The 22,607-nt window shown below is 47.5% G+C and overlaps 1 protein-coding gene and 2 long non-coding RNA genes across 3 annotated transcripts; 1 reads left to right on the top strand and 2 right to left on the bottom strand.

The window, feature by feature from the left end:
- Positions 1-5,736: 5,736 nt before the first annotated feature.
- On the bottom strand, positions 5,737-10,565 carry LOC119931000. Its single transcript, XR_005451871.1, has 4 exons — positions 10,508-10,565; positions 9,860-9,954; positions 9,269-9,338; positions 5,737-5,992 (listed from the first exon to the last, which is right to left on the bottom strand). It is a non-coding gene; the product is annotated as an uncharacterized LOC119931000 (long non-coding RNA).
- Positions 10,566-10,743: 178 nt separating this feature from the next.
- On the top strand, positions 10,744-12,840 carry LOC119930566. Its single transcript, XR_005451844.1, has 3 exons — positions 10,744-10,853; positions 11,741-11,902; positions 12,230-12,840. It is a non-coding gene; the product is annotated as an uncharacterized LOC119930566 (long non-coding RNA).
- Positions 12,841-12,960: 120 nt separating this feature from the next.
- PPP1R15B (protein phosphatase 1 regulatory subunit 15B) lies at positions 12,961-21,318 on the bottom strand. The gene is given in 4 exon segments (XM_038748769.1): positions 12,961-14,271; positions 19,476-20,574; positions 20,576-20,781; positions 20,825-21,318. Coding segments are annotated over 4 exon segments (1,698 nt in total). The 5' UTR covers positions 21,023-21,318; the 3' UTR covers positions 12,961-14,076.
- Positions 21,319-22,607: the final 1,289 nt, after the last annotated feature.

Here is a 22,607-nt window from a genome sequence, read left to right as displayed (position 1 = left end):
TAAGTACTTACTATGTGCCAAGCACTGATCTAAAATTAAAATGAATGAACAAAGGCTCTGTCTTTGTTTTTAATTTAATTTAATTAAATTAATTAATTTAAAATTAAAACAAAATTCCACAATCGTCAGAAGCAGCGTGGCTCAGTGGAAAGAGCACGGGCTTTGGAGTCAGAGGTCACGGGTTCAAATCCCGGCTCCGCCAACTGTCAGCTGTGTGACCTTGGGTAAATCACTTCACTTCTCTGGGCCTCAGTTCCCTCGTCTGTAAAATGGGGATTAAGACTGTGAGCCCCATGTGGGAGAGCTCACCTCCTCCGGGAGGCCTTCCCAGACTGAGCCCCCTCCTTTCTCTCCCCCTCCTCCCCATCCCCCCGCCTTACCTCCTTCCCCTCCCCACAGCACCTGTATATATGTATATATGTTTGTACATATTTATTAGTCCATTTATTTTACTTGTACATATTCATTCTATTTATTTTATTTTGTTAATATGTTTTGTCGTCTGTCTCCCCCTTCTAGATTGTGAGCCCGCTGTTGGGTAGGGACCGTCTCTATGTGTTGCCAACTTGGACTTCCCAAGCACTTAGTACAGTGCTCTGCACACAGTAAGCGCTCAATAAAGACGATTGAATGAATGAATGAATCTAAGCACTGGGGTGGATACAAGCAAATCGGGTTGAACACAATCCCTGTCCCACATGGGGTTCACCATCTTAATCCCCATTTTACAGCTGAGGTACAGTAAAGTGACTTGCCCAAGGTCACACAGCAGACAAGTGGCAGAATCCGGATTAGAACCTAGGTCCTTTGGACTCCCATGCCCCTGCTCTATCCACTAGTCAAGCTTTTCAGGTCTTCACTGATTAGCCCCTTGTTTCCCCAGACTATTTTCCCTCCCTTGTGTGACCCTATAAGCACTTGCATATGTTCCCCTTAAGCTCTTTGACACACCCCCCACTGTACTTTGGTGCTTAACTTTCTTCCCCTTAAGCTCTTTGACTCACACCCCACTGTACTTTGGTGCTTAACTTTCTACTCCTGTTGCTACCCCTATCTACAACTGATCTTAATATCTGTCACCCCTGCTTGAGGGCAAGGATTGTGTCTATTAACTCTTGCATTGTGCTCTTCCCAGCACTTTGGACAGTGCTCTGCAGACAGTAAGTTCTCAGTAAATATCACTGATTGATTGGTAATTTTCTCTTTTGCCTCCTTGTCTCTAATGCTTTCACTCAACTACTCCCTTCAGGGTGGCAGTGTGCTTATGTAGATCTTTCTTCAACAATTCACTCCTGATTTTTGGTTGGGTTGCAGCACTGACTAAAGCTTTGTTTTACCCAAAGCAGCATTATTTCTCTAGACTGAACACTGGGGTTAATGGGCCCTCAGCTCCCAGAATTATGCTGGTAATATTATTATTATCATCATCATCATCATCATCAATCGTATTTATTGAGTGCTTACTGTGTGCAGAGCACTGTACTAAGCGCTTGGGAAGTACAAGTTGGCAACAAGAGGCCAGTGACCTTAATCAAAGCCCAGTAACCTGGGCAAGGCAGGGCAAAGACTGGATGGGGAGGGTGATTGCTTGTTAGTGATAATAATAATTGTGATATTTGTTGAGCACTTATATGCCAGGCACTGTAGTAGATACAGTGTAGTAGTAATTGGGTTGGACACAGTCCTTGTCCCACATTGGGCTCCCACTCTTAATCCCCATTTTACAGATGAGATAAATGAGGCACAGAAAAAGGAAGTGACTTGTCCAAGGTCACACAGCAGACAAGTGGCAGAGCTGAGTTTAGAACTCATTCCTTAGAACTCCCAGGCCCATGTTCTATCCACTAGGCCATGCTGCTTTTCAAGGGAAAATGGCTGGCCTGGAGAGCACCCTAGAAAGAGTCTGTGGGGAAAACCCATTTTTACGGTCCATCTAGTTCCCCAATTACTGCCCCATCTTCCTCCTACCATTTCTCTCCAAACTCCTTGAGCAAAGTTGTCTACACTCGCTGTCTCAAAATCCTCTCCTGGACCCCATCCAGTCTGGCTTCTGTCCCCTTCACTCCCTCTGAAAGGTCACCAATGACATAATAATAATAATAATAATAATAGTAATAATAATAATAATAATGATGGCATTTGTTAAGCGCTTACTATGTGCAAAGCACTGTTCTAAGCGCTGGGGAGGATACAAGGTGATCAGGTTGTCCCACGGGGGCTCACAGTCTTAATCCCCATTTTACAGATGAGGGAATTGAGGCACAGAGAAGTGAAGTGACATGCCCAAAGTCACACAGCTGACAACTGTCAATGTATTGAGCACTTACGGAGTGCAGAGCACTGGATTGAGTGCTTGGAAAGTACAGTTCGGCAACAGATAGAGACACCCAAACCACAGGCAAAGGAGGAATCTCAGACAGTGCTAACGCGGCAGGCGTCTCCTTCACCCCCTCCTCACTACCACATTAATCCGACTTATCCTATCCTGCCTTGATTACTGGATCAGCCTCCATGCTGCCCTCCCTGCCTTCTATCTCTCCCCTCTCCAGTCCATACTTCACTCACCTGCCAGATCATTTTCCTCCAAAAACGTTCAGTCCGTGTTTCCCTACTCCTCCTGGAGAGGGGTTGCCCATCCACCTCCACATCAAACAGAAACTCCTTCCCATGGGCTTTAAAGCACTCAATCACCTTGCCCCCTCCTACCTCACCTCTATTATATGTTGCCAACTTGTACTTCCCAATCCTTCTTGCCAAATCCAACAGCCTCTACTCCATTCTAATCCTCCTCAACCTCTCAGCTGTCTTCGACACTGTTGACCACCCCCTTCTCCTGGAAACATCCAACCTTGGCTTCACACTGATCCCGTCCTCTTCTGGTTCTCCTCTTGGCTCTCTGGCCATTCATTCTCAGTCTCCTTCAGGGGCTCCTTCTCTGTCTCCCACCCTCTAACTATGGGAGTCCCTCAAGGTTCAGTTCTGGGTCCCCTTCTCTTCCCCACTCCCTTGGAGAACTCATTCACTCCCATGGCTTTAACTATCACCTCTATGAGGATGACACCCAAATGTACATCTCCAGCCCTGATCTCTTTCCCTCTCCGCAGTCTGGCATTTCCTCCTGCCTTCAAAACATCTCTACGTGGATATCCTCCCGTCACCTCAATCTGAAAATGTCCAAAACAGAACTTATTTTCCCACCCAAACCCTGTCCTCCCCCTCAGTTTTCCATCACTGTAGTTGGCACCACCATCCTTCCTGCCTCACAAGCCTGTAACCTTGACATTATCTTTGACTATTTTCTCTCATTTGACCCACATATTCAATCCCTCACTAAATCCTAAATCCGCTCTTGCCTCTCCATCCAAACTGCTACCACGTTAATGTAATCATTTACCCTATCGTGCCTTGATTACTGTATCAGCCTCCTTGCTGGCCTCCCAGCCTCTTGTCTCTCCCCACTCCAGTCCATACTTCATTCTGTTGCCCGGATCATTTTTCTACAAAAACAGTTTCCCCACTCCTCAAGAAACTCCATTGGCTGCCCATCCACCTCCGCATCGAACAGAAACTCCTCACCATTGGCTTCAAAGCACCCGATCACGTTGCTCCCTCCTACCTCACTACTCTCCTACTATAACCCAGGCGACACACTTTGCTCCACTGTCAACCTTCTCACTGTTCCTCGATCTCATTTATCTCACCACCAAGCCCCTCGCTCAAGTCCTCTCTCTGGCCTGGAATGCCCTCCCTCCTCAAATCTGACAGACAATGATTCCCCCGCTTCCAAGCCTTATTGAAGGTACATCTCCTCCAATCAATCAATCAATCAATCGTATTTATTGAGCGCTTACTATGTGCAGAGCACTGTACTAAGCGCTTGGGAAGTACAAATTGGCATCACATAGAGACAGTCCCTGCCCAACAGTGGGCTCACAGTCTAAAAGGGGGAGACAGAGAACAGAACCAAACATACCAACAAGATAAAATAAGTAGGCTAGAAATGTACAAGTAAAATAAATAAATAAATAAATAGAGTAATAAATATGTACAACCATATATACATATATACAGGTGCTGTGGGGAAGGGAAGGAGGTAAGATGGGGGGATGGAGAGGGGGACGAGGGGGACAGGAAAGAAGGGGCTCAGTCTGGGAAGGCCTCCTGGAGGAGGTGAGCTCTCAGCAGGGCCTTGAAGGGAGGAAGAGAGCTAGCTTGGCGGATGGGCAGAGGGAGGGCATTCCAGGCCCGGGGGATGACGTGGGCCGGGGGTCGATGGCGGGACAGGCGAGAGCGAGGTACGGTGAGGAGATCAGCGGTGGAGGAGCGGAGGGTGCGGGCTGGGCAGTAGAAGGAGAGAAGGGAGGTGAGGTAGGAGGGGGCGAGGTGATGGACAGCCTTGAAGCCCAGGGTGAGGAGTTTCTGCCTGATGCGCAGATTGATCGGTAGCCATTGGAGGTTTTTGAGGAGGGGAGTAATATGTCCAGAGCGTTTCTGGACAAAGATAATCTGGGCAGCAGCATGAAGTATGGATTGAAGTGGAGAGAGACACGAGGATGGGAGATCAGAGAGAAGGCTAGTGCAGTAGTCCAGACGGGATAGGATGAGAGCTTGAATTAGCAGGGTAGCGGTTTGGATGGAGAGGAAAGGGCGGATCTTGGCAATGTTGCGGAGCTGAGACCGGCAGGTTTTGGTGACGGCTTGGATGTGAGGGGTGAATGAGAGAGCGGAGTCGAGGATGACACCAAGGTTGCGGGCTTGTGAGACGGGAAGGATGGTAGTGCCGTCAACAGAGATGGGAAAGTCAGGGAGAGGACAAGGTTTGGGAGGGAAGACAAGGAGCTCAGTCTTCGACATGTTGAGCTTTAGGTGGCGGGCGGACATCCAGATGGAGATGTCCTGAAGGCAGGAGGAGATGCGAGCCTGGAGGGAGGGGGAGAGAGCAGGGGCAGAGATGTAAATCTGGGTGTCATCAGCGTAGAGATGATAGTTGTAGCCGTGGGAGCGAATGAGGTCACCAAGGGAGTGAGTGTATATTGAGAACAGAAGGGGACCAAGCACTGAACCTTGGGGAACCCCCACAGTAAGAGGATGGGAGGGGGAGGAGGAGCCTGCAAAAGAGGCCTTCCCTGACTAAGCCCCCTTTCCTCTTCTCCCACTCCCTTCTGTGTCACCCTGCCTTGCTCCCTTTATTCATCCCCCCTCCCAGCACTTATTTACATATCTGTAATTTATTTATATTAATGTCTGTCTCCCCCTCCTTCTCCTGCCTTCCCTCTCCAGGAGCCAAAGTATATTCTTTGTGGAACTGAAGGGAATTGGAATACGAAGAGCTGAGCTAGGATGGTGGTCAGAGAGGAGTGACGATCCCCAGGTGAGATCAGCCCCCCAGAGCTGGTCGGAAGGGAAGAGAAAATTGAGTAATCTAATCAATCTTGATCAGATTGACAAGGAACTGATCAATCATATTTACTGAGCACTCACTGTGAACTTGGAGAGTACAATATGACAGAGTTGACTGACATGTTCCCTGCCCACGAGCTTACAGTCTAGAGGGGGAGACCAACATCAATATAAGTAAATTACAGACATGTACATAAGTGCTGTAGGGCTGAGGAAAGGGAAAATAAAGGGTGCAAATCCAATTGCAAGAGCCAATTAATTGCATCTACCCCAATGCTTAGAATAGTGCTAGATACTCATAAGCACTTAAAGACTATAAAATAAAATAGGAGCTCCTCTGGGTTTGAATGGCAATCAGGACTTCATCAGCCCAAGAATTCTCTCCAGACCTTAGTTTTCTTTCCTCCCAGGCTGCCCCTGGGGAGGAGATCAAAGAGTCAGCAGAGGCTGTAAAGATGGTGATGTAACCACAACTCTTCCACTGTAATTTGGGCTGCAATCCTCAGCCCACTCCCGGGTGTGAAAGGATTTCTCTTGAAACTAACAGGATTGAGTCATCTTGATTCACTCATGGATCCTTCAGGACTGCAGGCTGCGGAGAAGAAAGAGATGTGAGACAAATCCATGTTGCTGTAATATACTGTGTGTTGTCATTTTTGACATAGTACCCCACCAATAATAATAATGATGCTATTTATTATGCACTTACTGTGTGTCAAACACTCTATTAAGTGCTAGGGTCAATTCACAATAATCAGATTGGACACAGTCCCTGTCCCACATAGGACTAACAGCCTAAGTAGGATGGAAAACAGGTTTTTAGTCCCCATTTTGCAGGCGAGGAAACAGAGGCCTAAAGATGTTAAGCGACTTGCCTACGGTCACACAACAGACGAGTGGCAGAACTGGGATTAGAACCCCAGTCCTGTGATTTCCAGGCCTGGGCTCTTTCCACTAGGCCAAGCTGCTGTTTCTAAGAGCCAACGCAGTTGAGAAAGGGCTACCTGTGTTCTTCTCCACCACAGTCCCCAGTCAACGTGCTCTATTCTTAAAGGCAGAATTGTTACCCGAGGAATGATCCTGGACCTTGAACAGGTCCCCCTTCCAAGCTCTGACACTCAAAAATCCCAAACCTCTAGAATCACCTGGAAATCTAAATGAAGTTAAAAGGGAAACTTTTCTGACTCCAGAAGTGATGTGAGCTAGTGGGTAGAGCACGGTCCCGGGAGTCAGAAGGACCTGGATTCTAATTCCAGTTCTGTCACGACCGCTGTGTGACCTTAAGCAAGTCGCTTCACTTCTCTGGGCCTCAGCTAACCTCATATTTTATTTTGTTAGTATGTTTGGTTTTGTTCTCTGTCTCCCCCTTTTAGACTGTGAGCCCACTGTTGGGTAGGGACTGTCTCTATAATGTTGCCAATTTGTACTTCCCAAGCACTTAGTACAGTGCTCTGCACATAGTAAGCGCTCAATAAATACGATTGATGATGATGATGATGATCTGGAAAGTGGGGATTAAGACTGTGAGCCTTATTACCTTGGATCTACCCCAGCTCTTAGTACTGTGCCTGGCGCATAGTAAGCGCTTAACAAATACCACAATTATTATTACTATTATTGTTACAACCATACAACACAACTATACAGGAGAAGCAGCGTGGCTTAGTGGAAAGAACACAGGTTTGGGAGTCAGATGTCGTGGGTTTTAATTCCGGCTCCACCACTTATCACCTGTGTAACTTTGGGCAAGTCACTTAACTTCTCTGTGCCGCAGTTAACTCATCTGTAAAATGGGGATTAAGACTGTGAGCCCCACATGGGACAATCTGGTTACCTTGTATCCCTCCCAGTGCTTAGAATAGTGTTTGGCATATAGTAAGTGCTTAACAAATACCATCATTATTATTGTAAGTGGCTTTTGAAGGGAAGAACAAGGAAGACCTGGGGGTGGATGGAAACTGAGAGATTACCTCTCTTAGGGGATTTGCTGCACCACACCACGGCGAGGTGACCAGACATTGTGAGCTTGGAAGATCTGCCTCGAAATTGGGCTGTGGTCCTTTCTCCCATTTTAGCTTTTTTGTTTTCCCCAAAAGAGCAAAGCTTACCTGATTGCTGCCCCTTAAAATTAAAGTGGCCTGCTGGATGGAGAAGGGAGAAGGGAAGGAGTGGTAAGACTCTCCCTTCCTCCCTACAGAGAAGCAGCGTGGCTCAGTGGAAAGAGCCCGGGCTTTGGAGTCAGAGGTCATGGGTTCAAATCCCGGCTCCACCAACGGTCAGCTGTGTGACTTTGGGCAAGTCACTTCACTTCTCTGGGCCTCAGTTCCCTCATCTGTAAAATGGGGATTAAAACTGTGAGTCCCCCGTGGGACAACCTGATCACCTTGTAACCTCCCCAGTACTTAGAACAGTGCTTTGCACATAGTAAGCGCTTAACAAAGACTATTATTATTACATAATGGAAGAGATGATGGTAGGAGCTGGGGAGAAGCAGGAGAAAGGGAGAAAGTGGGGAGGCGGCACTCAGTACAGTGCTGTGCACACAGTAAGCGCTCAAATATGATTGAATGAATGGGAAGGGAAATGAGCAGTTGAGAGAAACCACATTCTGTAGCTCAGGGCTTTGAGGGGTCTCATACTTGGGAGCCACCATGGCATCTCTTATGCCCAGGCCCAGCTTGCAGCTGAACTGGGACCCCTGTTTCCTTTTGCCACCTGAGCAGAAGTGGCAGCCCCCATTCCTCCTGGCCCGGCACGTAATTGGCTAGGTGATCATGACTTTAGATTTCATTTTCTCACTGCCCCTCTTTCTCCCTCTCTCAGCCATCCCCCTGTTCTGTTCTCTGACCATCCTGTCTAGTTGTGAGCCCCAAGTGGGACAGGGACTGTGTCCAATCCCATTTGCTTGTATCCACCCCAGCGCTCAATACAGTGCCTGGCTCATAGTAAGAACTTAACCAGAGAAGTGAAGTGACTTGCCCAAAAAGTCACACAGCTGACAATTGGCGGAGCTGGGATTTGAACCCATGATCTCTGACCCCAAAGCCCCTGCCCTTTCCACTGAGCCACGCTGCTTCTTCTAGAATGTGAGTCCGTTGTTGGGTAGGGACCGTCTTTAGATGTTGCCGACCTGTACTTCCCAAGCACTTAGTACAGTGCTCTGCACATAGTAAGCACTCAATAAATAGATGAGAAGCAGCGTGGCCCAGGCCTTGGAGTGAGAGGTCATGGGTTCTAATCCTGGCTCCGCCACTTGTCAGCTGGGTGACTTTGGGCAAGTCACTTCGGTTCCCTGGGCCTCAGTTCCCTCATCTGTCAAATGGGGATGAAGGCTGTGAGCCCCCCGTGGGACAGCCTGATCACCTTGGATCCCCCAAGTGCTTGCTGTAGTCCTGTACCCCAGTACTTTTGGCTAGGCCTCTTCAGTGAGCCAAGAGTAGGGTTTAAGCATTTGTCTGGGTATCTTGAAAGAAGAGCGTTTTACTTGAATAATGTTCTCTTCCTCTACGCCACTTTTGACACTGGAGAAATCTCATGTGGGGTGCCATTACAGCAGTGAAGTCTTTAGACAGATCAAAGCCCAAATTCAATTGGTAGTGGCAGAAGTGAATGTCATCTAGAGGACTGTATTTTCTACAATGTAAGCTCATAGACAGGGAACATGTCTACCAACTCTGTTACACTGAACACTGTAGAAAGTCATGGGGAGAGTACAACGCAATAAAATTGGTAAACTGATTCCTTGACCACAGTCTAAGGGGTAGAAGAGGGAAGAGTGCAGTATCTAAGTGGAAGTTTGGGGGGATGTTATCCATAGAATCACTAGTAAACAGGTCTCTAACCTTAGCGAAAAGCAAATATTACACACCTGTTTTTTAGGGTGACGGAGTCTCCTAGAAACCAAACCAACTTTGGTCCTGACACTGAAGCAGCAAGGCCTAGAGGAAAAAGCATGGGACTGGTGTCAGAAGAACCTGGATTCTAGTCTCGGCTCTGCTGTTTACATGCTTGTGACTTTGGGCAAGTCACTTCACTTGTCTATTAGAATAACAATAATTTTGGTATGTGTTAAGCGCTTACTATGAGCCAAGCACTGTTTTTAGCTCTGGGGGAAATACAAGGTAATCAGGCTGTCCCACATGGGGTGTCTTAATCCTCATTTTCCACTGAAGCACAGAGAAGTGAGATGACTTGCCCAAAGTCACACAGCTGACAAGTGGCGGAGCCGGGATTAGAACCCATGACCTCTGACTCCCAAGCCCGGGCTCTTTCCACTTAGCCACGCTGCCTCTCTATGCCTTAGTTCCCTCATCAGCAAAATACCTGTTCTCCTTCCAATTCAGACTTGTGAGCTCCAGGTAGGGCCTGACTATCTTGTATCTACCCCAGTGTTTAGTACAGTGCCTGGTATATAGTAAGCGTTTCACAAAACACACAAAAAAATAGACTGAGAACTTACATGAGGGATTGTTCATAGCGCTGATGGTGTGTGCAGCGCCATTCACGCTCTTGGCCCTGCCAGAGGTGTTTCCAGTTTAAAAGGACTCCATTCACCTACACAACAGCAAATTTAACATTAATAAATGCAGTACACATACAATAAACGCAGCATGAAATTAACAGCCAACAACTAGCTGCATTATTCCCCACTAGACTGTAAGCTCAGTGTGGGCAGGGAACACATCTACCGACTGTAAAAACTGTACCAGCCCAAGCACGATAAGTGCTCAATTCCATGGATTGACTGACATTAGCTGGTTGTGACCATGTTATCAGGTAACAACCTGATAGAGTCCTGCCTCAGCTGGGTTTGGATTTAGGAGCCCACCTGGATTCAACCCAATCTCTCCGGCCTGAGTTTGAGGCTCTTAAAGTTTGGGATCCAGCCCACCTGAGCTCCTCAAAATTTGAGGGATTTTTCTATGCAACATGTGGACCCTAGTTTCTCCCCACCCCTGCAGCACCTTACAGTAGGAAACGCATTGGAGGGTTAGCACCTTGGAAAATCTTGATAATTCAGTGACTATTTCAGGCTGATTTTACCGAACCGGGTTGGGACCCTTCTGGAGCGGGATAGATTGCAGCTGGTCCTCCACTGTCTATTCACCTCTTGTCATTCCTCTGGGGCTCTTCCTCCCCTCATCCCATCCTACCGGTTGAGTGGCTCAAACTAACCCCCGCGGTGGAGATTGGTCCAGGAGGACAGATGTTACCATGGAAACAGTCCAAGGTGGGTGATGAAATTCCAGGTTGTGCTACATGCCAACAGAGCAGCCCAGTTCTAAAAACGGCACTAATAGAGCTGCTCCTTTCACTTCCCCCGCACCAGGTAAAAGGAAAGTATTTTCTAACCAGTGCCAAAGAGAACTATACCCCCAGAAGCCAAGAGCAGGAGGTCAGAGGGAAACTGAGACGAACCCAGTGGGCCTGAGATTGAGACCTACCCTCATCTGGTTAGTGAATTATTCCCTTTTCCTCCCTCTTCATTCCTATTCATCAGTTTATTACTCATTACCGTTTCCTCAAGAAGTAGGCATGCAATAGACTTCAAATCAATTTGACTACTTCATAGCTGCTGGGCTACAAAGTTTGAGGAGGAAAGAGTTTAAAAATGATGGGTTAAAAACCAGGCTTTGCAATTACATGTAAATTTCGCTCAGACAAGCTACTTTTATGTACCACCTACAGTTAAATACTTTACATTCCTTACGCAATAGAAAATTCTGTTCCAGCTACGGATTCCTGAATAGCTAACATCCTTAACAAATAAGGCACAAACGAAATGACCTAATCTACGACTAATTTAAGGCACAAAAAATAAACAACTGATACCTTGCAAATATCTTTATTACAATTTACAGATTAGTTGTAAATAGTTCTATACACAGAAATATAATTTTAGATATAAAACCCCAACAAACAGGATACAATTAAGTCGGTTTGGATCTGTCAGAGCCAATTAAGAAGGGTGCTACGGCTCCTGACTTTGCCTCTAAAATGATACAAAAATAAAATCTGATCATTAGTTACGGTTTTGATTTAAAGTTGAAAAAGAAGAAGAGGTGTCCTTTTGGATTTCTCAACACTCAGGAACTGGAGCAATTTTACACACCTCATTACCAAGCAAGTTTTATCCACGCTATGCTACCATTTTAAGCACCACTGAAGTTTTTGCAGTTGTATAACTCAGAAGTTTCCAGGGCATGCCTTGACGATTTCAAGAGCTGAAGTGAACAAGGTTTCTTTACTGGGTTTCTTCTACCCAACTCTAAACTTAGCTCCCTCCCCAGTTCTCTCAAAGAGGAAGGTAATTGGTGGCATTTCTCGCCTCTTCCTCCAGGATGGAAAGATCGAATGGAAAACACCCCAAGTGAATATTGTGTCAGAGCTGATGAAAGCAGAGACGTTCCCAACCTTCCGAAAACACAGGAGTTGTGCTAGGATTTCATCAGCACAAGTGAACTATGGGAAGAAAGGTCACCTTTGGTTTCATTCTGACTCAGTAAGAATGTATTTGAATAGCAAAAATATGGACAAATGATCTCTTAGTGGCCCACAGTCACTGGAATATATATATTTTTAGATTAGCTTGCTTTATTGTTGTTACTATGTCAGCCAACAGCTTTACTTTGTGCACTAAATCTTCTACTTTCTACCAACAGTGTTCCCTAAAACTAGTTTTCCTTGCCAAGGCAAAAAATTAGGGTTGTGCACTTAAAAAAAAATGAGTAAGGACTTTCCTCTCCAAAGAAAGTGAAGTCTATTTAAGACAATATATTCTTAGTGTGGAAGTTTTGTTCAGTTTTTTTGTGTTTTTTTTAAACCCTAGAGGCAGTTCTTGGAGCAAGCTGGACAGAAATAAGGTAATGGCCAGATAAATTACAGACTGAGGTAGTAAAACCTTGAAGGCCTCGTTCCAGTCCCTAGTTTCCGATGGAATGATCCCCTACCTCACGCCATCGGTAAAAAGTGGTCTTGGAGCGAAAAGCCTGACTTTCTGTTCAGTTCCACGAGTACGGCGGGTGGATTTTGACCTTCCTTTAAGTATTAGGCTTCTACATGGCAGCTGCACGCACCTGCACAATGAAAGGAACCCAAGCCCAATGGCCACTGTAACAGCTAAATTACAAAAGTAAACTTCGGACTAAAATAATACTAAAACTTATGGGTGTTCATTAATAGTTCAACCTTTGCCTGAGGAGTCATCAGGCTTTGTCACTTGCCTGCGGTCAGTTCTGGTCTAACATGGGTTTTCACCACGTGATTTGGATAGAATGCTACTGAAGAATCAGAGAACCATCTTCCCACCCTTGCCAGGCTATCCAGGTTGAACACGACCCACAGACAGGAACAGCTGAGTGCACGTGTGAGAACGACTGTGTGATTTTCCATCACGTGTGGTACTTCGGGAACCGAGCTACTACTGTATTAAAGCAGAACTGACGGTACTAAAATTATTAAAGTAGATTTGTTGATTACATCCACCGAACACAAACCTGGAGAGGGGAGCCTACATTCTTACTCCCAGAATAGGGAGATGCAAAACGATCAGATCCAACATGGTTTTCAAAGTGACAGTGCTGAGGCATTTTAACACTGGTTTCTGTAAGAGTATTTGCAGCTGTGGCAAATTGCTCAGCCAAGTCCCCCACTACCTGCCCAGCAGAATTCTGCCAGGTTTAAGAGAAAATAAAAGTCTGTAAGATGAGATTCCCACTGCTTGGACACTTGCAAGTGTAAAAGGTTAAGTGAAAGGATTTCCAACTTTCAAAAGGAACACATGCCCAACAGGACACACACAAATAATGTAGAATGGGTTCGAATTTTTGTTCAGAGCCTGCGTGAAACTGGTTAGACGAAAGAGGCTTTGGAAAATCCTTTAAAATGGTGGGAATTTATCTGTCTCGAAAAGAAGATACCAGCACTGCATCTAAGCACTATTGAAATCCACCACGCTTTCAACATCAAAATATTCTAAAGTGTCGTTAAGAAAAACAAGTTTATGAAATTTAGGTACATAAATGATAATAATGTGCAGGACTGATTTTGCACCGGAAAGGCATTAAGACACCCACAGATGAGGAAATAAGAAGCAATGCCACAATCAAAAAACAAGACACAGACATTCACTTATTTTTTTGTTTGTTGGAATTTAGCAGTAAGTGGGGGGGAGGGCGGGGGGGAGGAGAGGGAGTGTAAAATAAAAAGCAACTTGAAATCTTCAATATGCATACTTTAAATCAGAACTGAAAATAGGCTTTGAACCCTATAAATATCATTTCCCCCTTCAAATAAGTTTAAACAGTGCAAATTTGCAACTTAAAAGGTCCCCCTTCCTCTCCACAAAGCAAAAGGCATTCAAAACACAGTTCAACCTAATATCCGAAAAGAAACATTTTCAAGGAAGGAAGAAGGGAAACAGGCACACACCACTCCCACGGTTAATTAGCAGGGCTTGTCTCAAGATAAAGTGTGGATACTCCCAAGGTAGGTTCACGGCTCCCGAGGAAGACAGGACCGGGGCACTGGATCCAAGTTGCCAGTCTCCCTTGCCACCCGAAAGACAGCTGCCAACCTCTGCTTTTAAAAAGGAGCCTCACATAAGAGGCAATAATATTGAACTTTAGGCAAGAAGGAGACCAGATCATCTTCAAGGTGCTAGAAGATGGAGACCCTTTAGTAGCATGCTTCCTGGAGCCTGTTAAATATTCTCTGTCTGTGCTCAAATGTCAAGCAGTACCCGATAGCATCTTCTGTCTCTTGAATCCGCTTCTGGAAGCGGCATCCATCCCGGGCCAGCTCCTCCCAAGGTCCTTTGCGATCTTCATCACTACTTATGTAATACTCGGTCACTTCTTCGAGGAAAGTCACCTGCAAAAATCAGAACTATTTTAGTATTCACTTGGAGACGGAAAATACTTTTTGCTATGAATGAACCTCCTTTAGCGTGGGATCCAGGTCGGCACCCCAGCCGTGTATCCCGTTATCCCGCTCATCTGCTCCTTCATCCGGAATTACCTGGTCCCGTATGACTGACCTATTAAGAGGGATATTTTAAAGAAATCCTGCCAATGTTTACGATGGAACTTTATTTCTGCGCTTCTTCCATTTCGCCAAATATGGGGATGAGGAAGTGGGCCAGCTCTGAGCTTTTACAAAAATCTTAGTTTCCAGTTTTTACTTTTCCTCAGGGAATTTTGGGGGCTTGATATGGAATGAAAATGGGTGAGAACTAGAGAAAAGGACTCTGGGGAGGAATACCAAACTTACTTTTGGAATTTTAACGGACCAAATGGAGGACAGTTAAAACTGCCCTATTCTGTTTTGAGGCTGGAGAAGATTCCCTCAATTTTCAGCAACCCCACTCCTTCCTCTCAGTTACCCAGGATATTAGGATCAAGAACATTCCTAAAGTTGGGCCAAATTGAGTGGTGCGAGACCCCCACGACCACAACCTCTCAGGCTTGGTCCGGGTGAGCCAAGGTGTTTCCAGGGACAGACCTACTTCCTGGAATGAGGTTCAGGACAGTGCCGCCTGCTTCTCCTACACGGTAAACCCGCAATAATGGACTCCCCTTCCCATACGTCGTCCTGCTTCTCACACCCTCTCTCCCTCCATGATGTATAGATTTATGGGGGTTCTACAAAGATTAAGCTGCCTTCAAGCAGCTTCCACTCACACGTGGAGGTGGGCTGGGGAAGCGGAGGGTGCTGAAGCCATTGTCCCTATCTGCCATACTCTGAGAATGCCTCCAATTTAGAGTGACCAAATATCTTGGATACGATCACTTAACATTTCAAAACACATCTCCATACAAAATGCTTTGGAAAAAAACTGAATGGCAATGAAACCTGACCATTTTGGGTAAAAATAAATTTAACCGAAAATGACTGGGCAAACTGACATGCAACTACATCTAAATTTGTCCACTTTTTTGTTTTCAAGGATGCTGAAGTTGAGGAAAATCCTTGCTCCATTAGGTTGACAACTGAAAACTAATTTTCACAAAAGAGTTCAGTATTTTCTTAGATAAAAAGGTATGACAAGCTAAGATGCTCACCTATTAACCTCTAAAAATATCTGCAAACACCACTCTACGTGGCTTCATTTTACACTGTAGATGAGCTCTACACTGAGAGAAGCAGCGTGGCTCAGTGGGAAGAGCCCGGGCTTGGGAGTCAGAGGTCATGGGTTCGAATCCCAACTCAGCCACTTAGCTGTGTGACCCTGGGCAAGCCACCAAACTTCTCTGTGCCTCAGTTACCTCATCTGTAAAATGGGGGTGAAGACTGTGAGCCCCACGTGGGACGACTTGATCGCCTTGTATCCCCCCAGCGCTTAGAACAGTGCTCGGCACATAGTAAGCGCTTAACAAATACCATCATTATTATTATTATCTATCAGCTAGGATCCCAGCATGCTCCATTGCTGGGATACGCACATATGCAATATTTGATGAGTAGCTTTGAAAGCTATACCAGACTAAGTGTGATGTCATTGATACAGCCTATCATGTTATAATTCTCTTAAAATAATGGTTTTCAACCAATTAGAAAAGTCCATGGTAAAGTGATGTTATGCCAAAAATCAATCTGAATGTTCATTATGTCACAGCATCATTAAATATGCAAGCACGATGCATTTGTTAATCTAACAGTGGGGCTATTGTATTACAAAATAATTTGTGATTAATGAACAAGTGCCCCATTTGCCATTCCATTTACAATCACTGAACTAGTAGTGTGGCCTAGTGGGTACAGAACAGGCCTAGGAGTCAGAAGGACCTGGGTTCTATTCCTGCCTTTGTCACTTGTCTGCTGTGTGATTTTGGGCAAGTCACTTAACTTCTCTGTGCCTTAGTTACCTTATCTGTAAAATGGGGATTAAAACTGGGGGCCCCATGTGGGATATGGACTGTGCCCAACCTGATTATGCTGTCCCTACCCCAGCAATATGTACAGTGCCTGGCACACAGTAAGCGCTTAACAAATACTGCAAAACCCCCCCAGAAAACTCCAAATTACTAGTCATTATTACTAGTCATACTCTAGGCTGTGAGTTTATTGTGGGCAGAGAATGTGTCTACCAACTCTGCTGTACTGTACTTTCCCAAACGCTTAGTACAAGGCTCTGCACACAGTAAGCACTGAGGAATTCGACTGATCACATTCATTTGAAATTCAGTTGAGTCCAGGTCTTTTTTAGTCCCTGCTTAGTCACCAGTTCTCTAATCTCCAAATCGTGACTAAGTGAATATCTGCTTTTAAACATTCAATAGTTACATCAGCCAATTCCACCGAGATCCGACACTTTCATTCCTTTTTCATCAGTCTAAGGAACCTCTGGAGTACAATTACCAGGTATTGTAATACCAAGCTAGATATTGCTCCAAATCATTATTCCTTTACTGTATCACTAGGAAAGTTTACACACGGGATTTCAAATTACTCGAAATACTGCCCGCCAATGAAAGTTAAGGTAGTCACAAGCCACTAGGCTATTTATCCGTAAGGGCATTATAATACTGAAATTTCTTGCTGAAACAGTGTTTAGTGAACTCTCGGTGGCTATATTTCATAATAGCCAAGGTGCTAGAGACCAACCAGAACCAATATAACAACATATTACAGAAGTCCCAGTGCACTAAAAAAGCATTCTTAATTTCGAGTCTTTGGAAATATTTGGGCTGAGGCCAAACTCCAGGGAAAGAATAATATACAGCTCTATGGGCTTTGACTCAGGCCTCAATAAAATTACAAAAGGACAATATACGGGTTCATATTCAACAGCTATAAAACAGCTATAAAAGAATTCCAAATTAAAGAATAAAAGGTGTTCTGTAATTCCTGGCTTTAAAAAAAAATCTACGTTTCGGGGGGGGGGGGTGGATTCCCATCAAACCCATCCATTTAAACTATGTGGACATGACACTTCACACTCAAACATCTTGAGTTTAGGACCTCCTTCCTAATTCTGAGTAAGGATGGACATGTCTAAGAGTTCTAAACCAAAGAAAAATGAACTAAGACATTAAGGGTAATGCCAAGGGTTTGATTTCCAGTACCCAAAATAAACAGGGCAGCCCATTTCATCTCCAAACTGAAAATGAATCCGTCAAAAAAATCCTAATATGGTCAAAGAGGGAGCCAGCCTTAAGTGGTGCTCCGAAGAATTTCTCCATCTCCTTAAAGCAGGATGTAAGACAGAAGGAACCAAATCTGTGGTCATTCACATGCCCCGGAAGTATGTTTATTTTTATAAATTAGGAACACTCTTTAAGTATTCCCACATTACTAAAGGGACATGGGATAAAGAGATGCTACACTGGACTTTTAGCAACTAAAAATACTTGAGAGATCTGATGAAGCCCCATTTCAAAAACAGAGGTTATACAGGGAAAAATCTTCACACAGAGAGGTCTCCTCATTGAACCTCTACATCCACTCTCCCTTCCACAGCAAATTCCTGAGGTGGAACTATTCTGGAGAAGCAACAAAAAATATATATACATTTTCCAGCAATAATTAAATTTGAACTTTCATACATCATATGAGGCTGTCCTACCCAATGACTTCAAGAACAATCAAACCAAATGACTTCATATCAGCAAGTGTGGTACTTGTTTCTAGCCTAATGAACTCAAAAGTCCGATAAAGTTTTCAGTATTATTACACATCTGGTTCCATGCAACTAAACCAATTGCACAGTTTGCCCCTGGAGATGAAAAGCATTTTTTTTTAAATAATGACGTTTCAAATTCAGTGTCTGCTTTCACTATTGCTGCCCAGTGAATTCCCAGCAACAGTGAATGCAGAAGTGCTTCATGCACTTCAGCACACTGCGCTGAAATAGCAGCTTTCGAAAGCTACACGTGGGCTTCCTAATACCCAGGAATTTTCCATGGGGCAAGTAATGTGATCTTCACAGTACCTACCCAAATGAAAAATTAACTCATTACGTAAGCACTCGAGATTTCCACCCAAGCCGCTACTTTGTTGGTACAATCTCTCATCCTATCCCGACTGGATTACTGCATCAGCCTCCTTTCTGATCACCCAACTTTCAGTCTATACTTCCCTCAGCTTCCTGGATTATCTTCCTACAGAAATGCTCTGGGCATGTCGCCCCCGCTTCCACAAAACTCTCCAGTGGTTGCCTATCAACATCCGTGTCAAGCAAATACTCCTCACTATTGGCTTCAAAGCTCTCCATCACCTTTCCCCCTTCTACCTCACCTCCCTTCTCTCCTTCTACAGCCCAGCCCGCACACTCCTCTCCTCTGTCCCGCCGTTGACCCCTGACCCACGTCCTTCCTCTCGCCTGGAATGCCCTCCCTCCTCACATCTGCCAAACTAGCACACTTCCCCCCTTCAAAGCCCTACTGAAAGCTCACCTCCTCCAGGAGGCCTTCCCAGACTGAGCCCCCCTTTTCCTCTGCTCCTCCTCCCCATCTCCGCCCCTCTGTTCTAACTCCCTCCCCGCTCCACAGCACCTGTGTGGATATGTACGTATTTATTATTCTTTTAACGATGTGTACATATCTATAATTCAATATATTTATATTGACGCCTGTTCACTTGCTTTGTTTTGTTGTCTGTCTCCCCCCTTCTAGACTGTCACCCCGTTGGGTGGGGATTGTCTCTGTTGCTGAACTGTACTTTCCAAGAGCTTAGTACGGAGCTCTGCACACAGTAAGCGCTCAGCAAATACGACTGAATGAATGAAAATAGTTTAGTGAAAACTCAAGGCCCCTCTGAAAAATACTGAGAACCTTTTACCTAAAGGTCACTTTCTAAGCGGACTGCTAAATTTGCTCGGAAGTGAGCCACGGACAAAAGGACGTTGTGATTTCTATGTCCCCAATTCTAAAATTACAGCAATGATGAGTCACCCTGAAGTCCAAGTTGATCATCACGAGCTGTTTTATTTTGCATCTCTGTGTTGGTAGGATAGTCCTCTGGGTGAAAATGAGTACAGGTGATTCGACCAATCGTAGGAATCCAACTGCATGCATGGAAACGCTCCCCAAAACTCCTGATCCAAGTTCATAATCACAATATATATATATATTTACCTTTTTTCTTCTGGTGTGTACGCGCCCGTCTCCAGAGAGGATCCCGTGTTGGGTCAGATTTTCAAGTCCACTCTCGTGCCTCCTGATCAGCTGCACCTGACAAGTTAATAAGGCACGACTCTGACACCTGGCCACCTTTGCCCCGGCCCGCCTCGGGGAGTCGGGTTTCTCCTGGCCCTTTTTCCCGGCAGTCTGAAACGGGGCCCTGAAATTGAAGGGATTATAAGGGTCATCGGAATTATTGAAGGAGTTCCACAGTTTTAAGTTCTCTGCCTCATCTGCGCTGGAGTCCCCGTCGTCATCACTATCGACGTCCGTTCCGGAGCTTTGGGAACCGGGGGAGCTTTCGGTCCAGGGAGAGTCCTCTGCATCCGACCTCTCGGGCAGCTCCTTCTCGGAATCGGAATGGTCCTCCCTAATGGCTCTAAAAGAGGTCTGCAATGTCGCCGTGAAGTTTTGGGGATTATAAGGGTCTTCCACCTTGTAGAAGGAATTCCAGAGGATTGAGTCCCGCTGCCCGGGGGCCGGTTCGGGCTCATCGCTATCGAAACCATCATCCTCGTCGTCCCACTCTTCATCCTCGGAATTGGAGCCTGTTTCCTGATCGCTCGAGTCGCCCCCCAGAATGTAGTCGATTAATTTATTGCCGCAGGCCGGTCTGGCGGGGGTTGGCAGGGGGTCGCCCGCTCGATCCCGTTCTCCGGGCGCATCCCGAGCTGGCCTAATTTCGGGAAAGGCCCGGGCTTCCAGGGTAGGGGGGGTCTCCTGAATGGACAAGCCACTTTCGGGTGGGGCCGGGCTTTCTCCCTGCCGCTCGGATTTCGAGGCTTGGCCCAGATCGAGGCGGCGGCGCAGGTGGTGTTCCTCCTCCAGGCTGTGGTATCCGTGATCCTGCTCGGGAGTAGGGAGTGCCTGTCCCTTGCTAGCCTGCTGCAGGAACTCCAAGCGCTTCATGCGGAGGTGGTGGATCTCTGGCAGCCCCTCTCTCGAGCAGGGGGAAATACAGCTCCGTCCGGCACGGTCTGCCTTCAGGGGCTGGGGGCTCTGGTCGGTCACCCCCTTGATTGACTGAAACTCCACAAGCCCCCCGCTGGGCCGGTCCAGGCAGGGGGGGGGTCCACACCCAGGACACCACGCTGAAGTTGGGAAAGGGCCGGAGGCCGACCCTCCCCGGGGCTCCCAGCTCCTGGGGCCCCCACAGCTGAGGCTGCAGGAGGAGAGGGTGGGCGGGCGGGTCCGAGGGGCCGCCCTTGTCGTCCGGCTTCAGGCCCAGGCCCCGGGGGCCGCAGTGCAGGAAGAGGTCCTCCTCCAGCCAGTTCAGGGATGCGGGGTTATCAGGGGGGGGGCTCCTCGCCCCCCCTGAGCGCTCTCCAGGCGGGGCTGCCGCGGGCCAACTCCAACCACCTGGAGGGGAGCATCCCCGACGCCATCTGGCCCCACAGCAGCAGCTTCTGCAGGAAACCGGGGAGCACGTGGGAGCAAAACTTCTGCAAGGCCCCGGGCCGGGGGGCCAGCTGGGGGTCGGCCCTCTCCGCCCCCGGCTCCATCCTCTCTCTCTCTCTCTCTCGCCCTCGCTTTCTTTCCCTCAGGGTCCTCGAAGGTGAGGCCGGCCCTGAGGCCTGGCGCGGCGGGGGTCGCTGGGCCCGGTGGAGGCGGAAGCGGGGTCCATCGTGGGAAGGGACGGGGCTGGGGATGGCGGCGGCCCCACCACCGTGAGGTGACGAGGAGAGGCGACGAAAGACTGGCGGCCGCGGCTGAGGGCAGCACAAAATGGCGGCCCTCCGCCTGACGACACGCGCTCCGCCCTCCTCCCGCCGCTGACAGACAGGAGGGCGGCGCGAGACGCCCCCCCCACTTCCGGTTGCTCCCTATTCGCCCCCCCTAGCGGCCTCTCCGTGCATCGCGTCTCCCCCTCCGCTTCGCCGGCGCGCCCGCCGGGGGGCGATGGCGTCAACCCGAACGACGCGCAGGCGCAGAAGGCTCCGTCTCCAGGGAAACCGTCCAGGCCCGGGGGCAATTCGCCCCCTCCCCCCTAGCGGCCTCTCCGTGCATCGCGTCTCCCCCTCCGCTTCGCCGGCGCGCGCACGTCAACCCGAGGGACGCGCAGGCGCAGAAGGCTCCGTCTCCAGGGAAACCGTCCAGGCCTGGGGCCCATTCGCCCCCCCGCCCCCTAGCGGCCTCTACCGTGCATCGCGTCGCCTCCTCCGCTTCGCCGGCGCGAGCGCGGGGGGCCGATTGCGTCGACCCGAGGGACGCGCAGGCGCAGAAGGCTCCGTCCCCGTCTCCAGGGAAACCGTCCAGGCCTGGGGCCCATTCGCCCCCCCCCCGCCCCCTAGCGGCCTCTCCGTGCATCGCGTCTCAATCAATCAATCAATCAATCAATCAATCAATCAAATTTATTGAGCGCTTACTGTGTACAGAGCACTGTACTAAGCGCTTGGGAAGTACAAGTCGGCAACATATAGAGACAGTCCCTATCCAACAGTGGGCTCACAGTCTAGAAGGGGGAGACAGAGAACAAAACCAAACATACTAACAAAATAAAATAAATAGTTATTTAAATTAAGTTATTTAAATTAAATTTAGTTATTTAAATTGATAAACATCAATCAATCAATCGTATTTATTGAGCGCTTACTGTGTGCAGAGCACTGTACTAAGCGCTTGGGAAGTACAAGTTGGCAACATATAGAGAAAGTTATATAGAGTTATATATATATATTATATAATAGAGTTATATAGAGAGATTCCCCCCTTCTAGACTGTGAGCCCGCTGTTGGGTAGGAACTGTCTCTATGTGTTGCCGACTTGTACTTCCCAAGCGCTTAGTACAGTGCTCTGCACACAGTAAGCGCTCAATAAATACGATTGATTGATTGATATAGGGACGGTCCCCACCCAAAAGTGGGCTCACACGCGTGGGTCGACTGCCTCAACCCGAGGGACGCGCAAGCGCAGAAGGCTCCTTCCCCGTCTCCAGGGAAACCGTCCAGCCTGGGGCCCATTCGCCCCCCCGCCCCCTAGCGGCCTCTCCGTGCATCGCGTCTCCCCCTCCGCTTCGTCGGTGAGCGCTCGGGGGGCCATTGCGTCAGCCCGAAGGACGCGCAGGCGCAGAAGGCTCCGTCCCCGTCT

Source organism: Tachyglossus aculeatus, chromosome 7 (genome assembly GCF_015852505.1).
Source record: "Tachyglossus aculeatus isolate mTacAcu1 chromosome 7, mTacAcu1.pri, whole genome shotgun sequence".
In the NCBI taxonomy this organism is placed as follows: Eukaryota; Metazoa; Chordata; class Mammalia; order Monotremata; family Tachyglossidae; genus Tachyglossus; species Tachyglossus aculeatus.
This window is presented reverse-complemented; position numbering and strand designations above follow the sequence as displayed.